At 42.8% G+C, this 12,215-nt stretch overlaps 1 protein-coding gene across 1 annotated transcript in view; it reads right to left on the reverse strand.

Moving 5' to 3' along the window:
* Positions 1-11,619, reverse strand: part of LOC129105255 (membrane-associated guanylate kinase, WW and PDZ domain-containing protein 1-like) — a 131,115-nt gene extending 119,496 nt beyond the window's left edge. Inside the window, 1 exon segment of the mRNA XM_054616164.1 lies at positions 10,883-11,619. Within this exon segment, the coding sequence (XP_054472139.1) occupies positions 10,883-11,180 (298 nt within the window). The 5' untranslated portion in view covers positions 11,181-11,619.
* Between the last annotated feature and the right edge of the window lie 596 nt (positions 11,620-12,215).

Raw genomic sequence — 12,215 nt, forward strand, 5'->3', positions numbered from 1 at the left:
AAAGACGTCCACAGGTCCACACCAGTGTGCCTTTACCATGAACAATGCAAGACTTTAACACTGTGGAGTGGGAGACAGATCAGGCTGCCGACATGGTTACCAAAACACACACACACACACACACACACACACACACACACACACACACACACACACACACACACACACACACACACACACACACACACACACACACACACACACACACACACACACACACACACACACACACTCCAGTGTCAATTTTTTGTGAGGCGGCTGTTTTTGACTTTAATTACAACTACAAAGTCCAGAGTGGTTGGCTTGGGAATTTGTTTACAACATTTATGTGACAAATGGGTGTTTCGGCTTAAAATATTAAAACTTGTGAATAAAGCCCCAGCCTTTCTGTCTCATAACATTTGTGCACTGCAGGGCAGGGAAGCAATTTAAGTCAGTGATTCCAGTATTTCATGGTGTGTCAACAAGTCTGTATGAGATTAGAGACGGAAAGAAAGTAGACTGGCAAAATACTGCTCTCAACAAATACATTTTAGAGGGGAAACTGCAGCAGCATTATAATTGTATTGTAGTGAAGCCTTTAACAAACAGATTAGAATTGAGTCATTGAGTACAATACAGTCCGGACAAGATAACACAGGGAAGGGCCCCATCAACCTCTCTGCTGTCAGCAGACTGTAAAATGTTTAATCGGATATACGTTTGGCTGGTATGTCACATACAGTAGAAGGAGTTCTTGAATTATAAAAGCAGATGGACTTCTTTCTTGTAAATTCAGCTTTCATCCAACACTGAACTGGATCTTCTTTACAGCAGCTGCTGCTGGAGGAAGTTCAAATGTAACGTGGATTAAACTCAACGTCAAATTAACTGATGAGGGGGGACGTCAGAATAAGAGAGTCGAGGTGAAGATGTACAATATCTTCTTCTTAAGGGAGGAGGATTATCATAATCATGTGGAAATGTGTAGTCAATGTGTGAACATTTACATATAGAGTAGAGTAAACGGCTGTAACGCTGGCCTTAACTTCCAAGATCTATCGCCAGGCACGTTTACCAGCTTTGATTAAGAAAAGAAAAAAGCAGGGCAAAGGCTCTACTGCTGCCAGACTGACTGACTACTGCCAGACTGACTGACTGACAGACAGAAACTGCTGTGCAAATTCATTTTAATAATAAAAAATGAAAAGAAGAAGAACCAGGTAGCAGTGTTAACGTTACGTTTTTGTCTTGTGTTCAATTTGTGTTTGTGTTTGTGTTCAGGCTGCGTTGTGCATACGCGTGAGGAGAACAGAGCGGGTTAGCTGCTGGCAGTGACATACAGAGGGTGGTGGTGGTGGTGATGGTGGTGGAGTTGTTCCATAAACAGACCGCGCTTCAACAGACTCCACACTGGTGCCAACGGTGAAGAGAGAAGGTGGACGCCAGTGACCTCTTAATTAAGACTCAATCCTTTCCCTGTCTTTGCTAATTAGTCTCTGCCTGTCTAATTAAGATTCTATCAGCAAGCTGTCACATTTCCCTCACTGTACTGGTTTGATGAAGCTCGTACAGTAAAGTGCATGAACTGCTGTGAAGAATGAGGACAAAGTGTCTGTATCGTAGTTTGTTTTTTTATACAGTCCTGTACGTGTGGTGACCTTTTAAGCGCTCATATGCATACTGACCTTTTTACGCTTCGCTATCAGGAGCACTAACACACACACACACACACACACACACACACACACACACACACACACACACACACACACACACACACACACACACACACACACACACACACACACACACACACACACACACACACACACACACACACACACACACACACACAGAGGGACAGCGTCACTTTGTGCTGCCATGGTGGTGCTTTGATGCTACTAAGACAATCCACGCGTCACACAGCTGAACTGTGCTCTTAAAAAGGTTACTTACTTTGCAACCACTTATTCAGAAAACATTTGCAGATCATTTGTCTCATTTCGACTTTCAAGAGCGTTATATTTTGCTGTGTGCCCCGACCAGAGATCATGTGACTAAAGGATGAGAAGAATTCAATCACATTTGATTTTTTTGGGCAAGTGTTTTGCCGGATAAATTGATTAGCTTTACCCAGATGGAGGCCTGTTAAAAGGTTTCAGAGACAAAAATGCCATCATCCGCACCAACTCTGCTTTCATCTAACCCTAAATAATTCAGAGAACTGTTAGCAACAATAACAGACAGCAAAAAGATTGTCATGAAATTTAATTCAAACCCTGTGTAATAGAAAAACTGATATTACCCTATATCTGGGCTATATATTAATATACCCTTGACAATGCTAAATATGCAGCAGGAACATTTAGTAATGCACAGAGCTATCCTCCTCCCACACCATGTCTTGTGTGTGTGGTCCCCAGCATGCATTTAATCGTTTAGTGTGAGCACCGCTAAGTTGAAGAGGCATGAAACAACCGGAAACAACAGCGTTTAAAGTGAGCGGTGCAGGGATCTGTGGTGATGGAGTCATGTGGTGAGGTCCCAGCTTTAAAGGGGACACACAGGCGCAGCAGATGCACAGTCATCTCGTAGAGGCCACGCAGGTCCACACAGGGATACCAGATACGTTGCCATAGCTGTAAAACACGGTGTCACTGGGCCATTAGCTGCTACATGACACAGCCATATCTCCCCTGTCATCAGAAGGGATTACCAGTCTTCAGTCTAACCGCGGACGACGCATGCTTTCTCAATCAAGGATTCCTCAGCGCTGGTCACCGCCACACATGGAAGAAGAACTGCAGGCCACTTTTTGACAGTGCACTTGCCATCTATGTGCAAACTGTAAAGGAAGATCACTTACATGAACATTGCAAATTACCAGGTCATTTCTAGTGACAGCACAGCAGGTTCCTAAATTTATAACAATTCAATGTTGCTTTATCGGGGAGATTGAAGGAATAGTTTGGAGAACGCAATCGTACATTTTTGTACAACAAAAGTGTGAAAGCAATTTACGATTTAGATTATTCGCCGGACTAATTCTTGGCTGGAAGCAGTAGCTACCACTGGTTGCCTGGCAACCGCTCAAATAGTCGGCATAAAATGGCAAATTGACGTTTCTATGTTTTCATACAGAATGAGATGTACTATGTGTAATAGTGAGCTTTACCTGTACTAGTACGATAGACATATTTTGTTAACTTTGGACAGAGCCAGGCTGGTTGTTTTCCCCCCCGTTTCCAGTCTTTATGCTAAGCTAAGCTAACAGGCTGCTTGCCCCAGCTGCATATTTATCATACAGGCCTGAGATCAGAATCAATATTTTTAATAATTTTTTCATTTAACTCTCTCCTAGAAAACAAATAAGTGTCTTTCCCAAATTGTGCAAGAGGAATAGTGCCTCACTGACTCACATGTGCTTCTATTACTAAAAACTGCTTCTGGGCAAAAACAACGCTGCCGTTGGTTCATCACGAGATACTTCACCCACACGTCGGTGGTCATTTCCTCGCCACAAACCTTAACACATGTTACTAATATTTATTCCTTCCTTGAAATAATTATCTGCTAATTGTTTCCCCCATACTGCAGCACTCTCTCCCTTCACAGTGACTGCCACCCACATAAGGCTGTCTTCAAAGCTTTGCCACACACTGTCATCCATAACTGCTGTGAAGTGACCTGTTGGAACGATTCTTTTCATTAGGGCCTTACGCTGGAAAAAAGGGACAGGGTGGGGTGGTGGTGGGGGGGGGGACTCAGTCAGAATGGGCTGCCCCTTAATAAGAGCCGTCACAATTCCCATCCTCACCCGACAATGCTTGTGGAGAGAATAGATGAGGGCTTGAGAGGGGAGAGATAAAGGGAGCAGGCAACATGAATAGAGCCAGGAAAGACGAGGAGGAGGAATAAGGCAGCGTGGTTCAACCAGGCATTGTTGTGAGCCACTGCAGAGAGACCCCGAGAGTTTGGGGCCTGTGTGTGCGTGTGCGTGTGTGTGTGTGTGTGTGTGTGTGTGTGTGTGTGTGTGTGTGTGTGTGTGTGTGTGTGTGTGTGTGTGTGTGTGCTCACCGCTGTGGACAAACAGACTTGTGTCTAAATCCCTCTTAATCAGGACTAGATTGTTCCCTAAACCTGTAGATACTCCCTTGTTTTGTCTGCGTGTGCATGGGTAAGCTTCCCAAAGACTTTACATTAATGGGATTTGTTTAAACAGACCCCAAGGCCTCAACCAGAACATAATTAAAAGTAAAGAGAAGAAGGGAAGCAGGCGGGGAAGAAAAGGCCTTTATATCTCAGGGAGCATGAGAGGTAAATTATAGATTTTCTGGGTGCAAACCACAGCTAGAATGATAACAAGCGGATGGTTAGCTTTAACGACAACAAATTAACTCTACGTGGGATCCCAGGTGTCTTTTTACTATCTTGTGTCTCAATAAGTCAAATATGCTGCAACGTGATATTACAGGATGAATAAAAATGCACAAGCACTTAACTTTGTTTCTTTTTTGCAAAACTAAAGTCCATGCTGAATTAAAACTTCTAAAATGCATACAACTTTCAACTTTTCAAGAGACTAACAGTATTTTTCTCAGGCACATCCACTTGCTGCTGGTCTCGATCATATTACTGCTGCCCACAACCAATCCCGTCCCGTTGCGTCCTAGTCCGCCTGCTGCAGGCATTACCACATCTCACGTGATGATCCCCGTTCCTGACTTGATACAGGAAACAGAACAGAACTGCCTATGCTCAAACATTGCAAAGATTGTATGCAAAGTGAAGGCTGGCAGAGAGAGCGCGTGCGAACAAAGCGGCAGCTACTTGTGAAGTGGTTTTGGGTCTTGGTTTAATATTTCAACACTCAGCTTCTGACTTTGCATTTAGTGTTCAAAAAGGTGGCTCTGGTTTTGAATAGCTGGTTGAAGAGCAGGACTTAAACCTGACAAGGTGTTGGTGCTTTAAAGTCTAAACAGCAACTTAAAACCTAGTTTGAGCTTGAACACAACCACTTCACAAAGACCAAAACATGTGTTCACACACAGACACACCGAGACGCTGGCTCTGTTGGCTTAGCAAGGCTTCAATATAGGCAATGTAGAGTCACAATCACAGAGCAGAGGATGTGAATGAGTGGAAGGGACAACACTGTAAATTACCACCTTACCATTAAAGCAATGGTTTGTAATTCGGGGCCTGGTGTTCAGGGGTTGGTTGGATTTTAAAAACAGACTTTCAGGGGGATTTAAACTAAAAAATACTGGATTTTCTATGTAAAAATTGGTAAAAAAAAAAAAAAAAAAAAAAACCAGGACCATGTTGGTGGCTCCACAAAGTGACCTTTCCTAATTCAAGATTAATTAAATGTAAAGTTACTTTTTAAGCAACCGACATGCATTTATTTTTTTTATTTTTTTTACAGCATCTTAATGCTTAATGCCTCATAAAAGAAAAACGTTGATTAAGACGTCCACCTGCTCTGAGGTGGGAGGCTAACACTGAGCATCCTCTCTGTCAGATGGGGGATTATGCTAACCAAGCAGTAGGATTGACAGTGTGGAAATAAGTGAAGGCCTTTTGAGCAGATTTGTCAACTCATCCTACACATCGGCTAGGTTAACAGTTACCTTAGGTACTGAAACCAACGCAGCCTGATATTAAGCTCCGAGCTTTCATTTCCCTGTGTGTTCTGACAACTCAGAAGGAGCTCAGCCTTTCATGGTTTCACGACAGAGGCTTTGATTTCCAGTGTAGACCACAGTAAAGGTCGCTCAAGAAAAACAGCAATCCGTAATGTCACGTAGTCGACTCCTGTTTAAAGCTCTAACAAACTGTTTCTCTTTGGTCCTGATGTTCCTCGGTATTCGGGACGGTCTTTAAAGGAAACTTTTGTCAACCGTGACTAAATCTTGACGCATTCCTCAGAAATACACACTCCACTGCTGTGCATGTACACAATTTGAGGACACTGGATAAGAGCAGTCTTCAAAGGAAAGGGAACTGCTTCGCACCCCCCCTCCTCCTCCTAAACTCTCTATCGTAAATGAGTTGGCCTTTCTCTTCCTCTGACAGAGTGTGTAACTGCAAGCGCCAAGTGTGACCGATTCCCATTCACACTCAATACAGCAACCTACACTTGAGCTAATTACCAAAAAGAAAGACTATTATTCAGCATACAAAAAAAAAAACACACGTGCATGTGTGTACCTCTTTAGTGGCGTTACAAAAAGTGCTGCATTAGTGAGACGGCGTTTCACGGTCTATTAAGTTGCTCACTGAGTGTCCCTCCGCTGAATCTAAATGCAGAGCTTAAGCTGGGCACCGACACACATGAACACTAAATTCAGCACAAAGTAGGCAAGATGCTTACACTGTACATGTGACTTCTATCGCTCCCTCTCTCTTTTGCTCTCAAACACACACACACACACACACTTGCATAGATATAAACACACACACACACCCTGAAATTGAAGCCAGAGATCTCTCCTAAAGCCTGCTATGAGGGAGGAAGTGAAGCCGTTCCACCGCTGTCAGAGAATACAAAAGGTGGAGGAACGGTTGGAGCGAGGAGGGGTGTCCGACATCCTGCTGAGAGAAAGGAAATAAACACTTCCATATGCAATGCCTGCCAGAAAATCTCTCTCTCACACACACACACAGACACACACACACACACCTCAGAGTTAATGTAGTAACACTGTTGTAAATTTGAGCAGCCCCGGTTAGCAGCTTGCAACGCCATTATGAAAGGGAGAATATTTTTCTACCTCCGGAAATTTATGGCTAGCCAGACCTCGTTCATCACACCAGCTCCGTGATATAATGCGGCTTAGGTAGAAATACAGTCGTGTGAAGCTGTAGTTCCTCAATCTCTGATTGATCTACTAGAGCAGCGGTTGTTCTACGAGAAAATGATTCATGTAGTGTTATAGTGTGGTCACATGCAGCAAATCCTGTTCACCGGAGCGACCCGCACACAGTAAACCTCCTGCCTGGGGGAAACCCCATGAACTCTGGGCCGCCGGGGCCATTTTTCATGTCCGGAAACACACACGTTCAGACACACTGGTTTTACAGTCCTTGTAAAGACCTCCATTGGCTACAATCCCCTAGCAGGACATTAACATCACACGCCTTTAACCTTAAATGTAGTAACAATTATAATCTTAACCCCAGACAGTAATGGCTGCCATCATCTCTGTACACATGAAAAATGCAGTGCAAGAACACACACACATGCATACGCAGATCATCATAGAAACTTCCCAAGATTATCAACACACCCAACATGTGTACTAACGCCAGAGAGAGCATGACACTAATCTGCTATCAATCTGAAACCGCTGTTGTGATTGTGCGTTTGTACAAGCAGGTGGCTGTGCACCACTGCGTGTGTGTGTGTGTGTGTGTGTGTGTGTGTGTGTGTGTGTGTGTGTGTGTGTGTGTGTGTGTGTGTGTGTGTGTGTGTGTGTGTGTGTGTGTGTGTGTGTGTGTTAGCCATAGTGTTACACAGTAATCGTTTTGCATATGTGGAGCACGCTAGGTCATCTTCTTAAAGGGATTATCAATTAAGTGGTTCGGGGGTTTATCTGATTGGCAGGTTTTATCATTGCGATAATTTCTGTTTGCAAACACAACAGACTGCCAGTATTGTTGGACTGCATTAGAGGCATCGCAAGTAGCTGCTGGATTAAAAAGGAGTGAGAGTGAATGTCTATGTTTGTACGTAATAGTCCATAATTACATAATCTGGTTATTTTCCCACAGCTTCTGCCCTATCGATACACAGTGAGGTGGGCTTCTCATGGCTCGGACTCGGCGGCAGTGCACAGGGTGTGTGTTTTGCTGTGAATATGTGTGTGTATGTGTGTGTGTCCTGCACTTTTTTCCCCACTGATACCCAAAGCAAACAATACAATCTCTGCAGCACAACCGGTTGGAGCTTTCTTATCTGCTCAGACCTGAAGTGCCCTTGTATGTGTGTATGTGTGTATGTGTGTATGTGTGTGTGTGTGTGTGTGTGTGTGTGTGTGTGTGTGTGTGTGTGTGTGTGTGTGTGTGTGTGTGCTCTCACAGGTCTGAATAAGAGCACTGAAGGTCCCGACCTAACTCTTTTCAACAAGTCTTTAACCAGTTGGCAGTCGACGGCAGCAACCACTTTGTGAAGTGAGCCAAGACACTGCAGCAGCACCTCTCCACACATCCCACTTGATTAGAGTGAGAAAATGGCACACGCTCCGGGTAAAATTAGGTCACTTTGATTTTACAGATGGCCCCTGTTGCCGAGCATATTTTCCCAATTAGGGCTGATTAGGGAGGGAAATTCCCAGACAGCGTGAATTATTAAAAAACTTGAAATGGATTCTGATCATGTGACTTTGTACGGCGGTGACACACGACATCCCCCAGATGGGTCCTGGGGAAAAAGGGGGGATTCTGATTGGTCCATAATCAACACTGGCTGATGTTACAAGAATTTTAAAACATTAAGCGCAGGGAGGATTCCATAATCAACACTCTGAGTTCACACCGGTGATTCCCTCTAAGGTTTTTACATAAGTGTTTAATAAAATGACCTGACAGTTTTCCTCTACATGCTCCACAACAAGAAAATTTTAAGAAATTACTCAAAAACTCAACTACAAGCAAACTTTTGAAAAAGATGTCTACCACTTGGCCCTTTGTTTTGTTTATTGCTGTTTTTCTCCTGCAGCAAGAGTTATATCAGAACGTCCTACCTCTACAGTTACTGGATGGTAGAAGGAAAGCTACCACAATGTGAACAATCAAGAAACTAAACATCTGTAAAAATTCAAAGTAGCCAACATTAAGTGTTTAAAATATCACTTTAGATCTGTTTAATCAATTACTGTTCAAGCACTTTCAAACCTGATTAAAGTCCCTACACCCCTCTGATTCAACCACACAGGTGTTTTTATTTTGCATGAATAGACCTTTTCTCGAGACTGTGTGTGTGTGTGTGTGTGTGTGTGTGTGTGTGTGTGTGTGTGTGTGTGTGTTTACAGTCAGAGAGTGATTGACAACTCCCTACCTGTCCTGTTACTTTTGTCACACTAGTCATGGCATTGACAGGATGCACCTTTATCATTTGTATAAAAACCTTATTCCACAAGTCATTTAAAGCCGTCACAGTAGTGAAAGCACAGTTTTAAACAATAAAGTGAACGCTGATGGCTCACTGTCACGCCTCACTGGGACACTTGAATAAAACAGAGGCGTCGTTAACGTTATTAGCAACACCTGGGCTTTTTCTCTGACCTCACATAATAACCTGCATCGCTCTGCTCATCTTCAGTGGAGGTTTAATTAAGTCAATAAGTGAAAACACCTGTGTGCAGGAACCTTGTTAAGATGTTGTGTGCCGGAGTGATGGCAAATACAGCGTGGTGGCACAAAATATAATATGCAGGTAGAGGCTGCCTGGCTCTCTAGTCCAGAAATACAGTCCTAAAATGAATACGATAGTCCTTTCATGTTGACTTTCATATAGTGCCTTTAAAAAAAATAATAAATATATCAGTGTGCCACCTCTGAGCAGGCCCAGACAATATTGCTGCCAGCTGAATTCACAGGTTCTAAACATGTGAAATTGTCCTTGAAGAGGTGCTGCTCTTTTGTCTTTTGTCTCTACAGGAAGTTGGTGTGGCCCCGGAGCGTCCCTTCAGCAGTCTGCTTTACCACGCTGGGAGCCTGTCACAGTGCCTCAGCGTCAAACTGCCCGGCCCTGCTGAGTCAAGCTGACCATGAACTAGTCAGACCAGCCACACTGGCCTTATGTTCGCATTTTTCTCTTACTATAGGTGACTGATGTTCCCATTCTTGTAAGGTGCTAGAGAAGTGTTGCCGGTCTAGCCTGTTTGAGTACTCCACAGATACCGTAGCCTAAACAGATCAGGCCAAACAAGACCAACTCTGACTTTGCTCAATATCTGCTTGTTTAGTAAATTGCATTTTACAAAAAGTTTATGGTAAATTGACCCTCCTCGCTTATGCCATTGTAAATAATATCCTGGTAATTATACAGACCCCTTAAAAGGTCAAAGTTTAGCCCATTTAATTATATTCAAAGAGATGAGTGACACCTGTATGGCTATGATTATTTCAGGTGCTGAATATATTGTTCAAAGATGTCTAATAAGCTAAAAAGCTGTGTTTCTCCACACGTGAGCCATTTCAAAGGGTTGGTAAAGAGACCGAACAAAAGGGAAGATGAATAAACAGCATTTGAGAACTTTCTCTCTCTCTCTCTCTCTCTCTCTCTCTCTCTCTCTCTCTCTCTCTCTCTCTCTCTCTCTCTCTCTCTCTCTCTCTCTCTCTCTCTCTCTCTCTCTGGACCAGACAAGTGGCTGTTTCTCTAGTATTGTATTGTTCTAGTATTTTTTTTTTAAATGCTGTTTTTAAATGTCTGTAAAGCGTCTTTGAGTACTCTGAAAAGCGCTCTATAAATAGAATGTATTATTATTATTATTAGTACTAGTAGTATGGAACAAAAGTACGCGCCAAACCCCATTCACAAATCTGTCAACTTAAAGGGACTCGCCCATCGACAGGTGTACAATGTCGCGATATTTAGAAGTTTTCTCACCCATTCGAGAGTTGGATAAACCAATATTTCGCCTGGTAGAATGTATTTAAACATATGTCTAACTCAGAGATTACCCACAGAATCCCTCAAGGAAGCAAAGTCAACTTTTTTTTTTTTCTATTTTGATAAAGTTTAAAGCTTAATTGAATCTCTCAGGTGAGCCGAATTGATGAGTGCTTCCTTTTGTTTCAATAAAAGGCTTGAAAAAAAAAAAAAAAATCAAACCCAGTCATTTTCAGAAAACTGTGCAACATTAAAGGGGAGAGATTTGGCCGGAGTCCTTACCTTGTCTGACAGTTTTCAACCTGACGGGACCTTTGCAGTTCTTTATCACTGTCTGTACGTCGTACAAGGGTAATCCCGAAATCGAGAGGTTCTCCACCTCCAGCAGCAGTTCTCCTTCATTTATTTTCCCAATAGTGTAAAGCACGACACCCTCGTTAACCTGCCCGATGTGGGCGAACTCTCCGTTCTCCGCTCCGCCGCGCAGTGGTACGTTCAAGTCCCCGCGGGAGTCTTTGGAGACGGAGCACTCGTTCACTCTGGAGGTCCAGTGGGTTTTCTTTAGCACGGGTTTGGACATTGTGAAGAGCCAAAAAGCCAAAACTGGCGGGCTCTGCCACTGGGGTGAGGAATAGTCACAGCAGGAACACCTCTCACAAAGTAGACTTGTATCCGGGTGAAGCGCAGCAAACTTTCTTTCTCTTCCACAGAAACATGGGTGCCTTTGACAGTATTGTCCCACCGCTCTCCCGGGGTGAGGAAATCAAGCCATTCCCGTCGGCTCTGGGGTCATTCCTGACTGTGTAGATGTTGTTTCCATCATTCCCTGAACATCCCTGCAGTTTAATCCAGCTTTATCGGTGTAATTTCACATGTGCCACGGCTCCACTCGCGTCTTGTGTCCACTTTAATTAAATCCTCTCGGTTCTTATGAACTCACTTTAAATGGTGTTTCCTTTCTTTTTCTCCAGTTCACAGCTACTTTATCGGTGGTTGACAGCGTCTTCGGGTTCGTTCAACCAGGGACGACGCTCTTGTGCACTTAGCTGACTCTCATTCCCAGTCTGTGCTCTTCTGTGGCGCTGGGAATGTGTTGCTGTTCGTGCTGCATTCAGGTGCTGTCGGGAAGTTACAGTTAAATTCACACGACCGAGCCCAAAACACTGTGATAATGACTTTATGTGAATATATGGAAATATTATTATTATAATAGAAGTAAAATAGAGGTGTACATTTTCAATAATACCATATATTTCGAAAATATTTAGCCTACATTTATCAGTCGTGTTTATTCTTCTTTTAAATCGATGCATTTTAAATTAATGAGGTTTTTATTTTTAGAATTATTAAAATTATATTACAAAACTTATTTACCATTTATAAATCCAGTCTGAGACTCGAATAGTGTATGATATATATAGCCAACTATACAGTCTACTTATTGACCGTGTTTTAAAGCAGATACATTTACATTGTACATTTAAAAAGGAATTACAGCCTATATGTGACTTTAAAATGAAAACATATCCTTTTATCAAATAGAACGGTTCAGAAAACAATAAGTAACTAATTAATCCCTTGGAAACATATATTTCAATCACTATATGAGACGTAA

This window comes from Anoplopoma fimbria, chromosome 17 (genome assembly GCF_027596085.1).
Source record: "Anoplopoma fimbria isolate UVic2021 breed Golden Eagle Sablefish chromosome 17, Afim_UVic_2022, whole genome shotgun sequence".
NCBI classification, from domain to species: Eukaryota; Metazoa; Chordata; class Actinopteri; order Perciformes; family Anoplopomatidae; genus Anoplopoma; species Anoplopoma fimbria.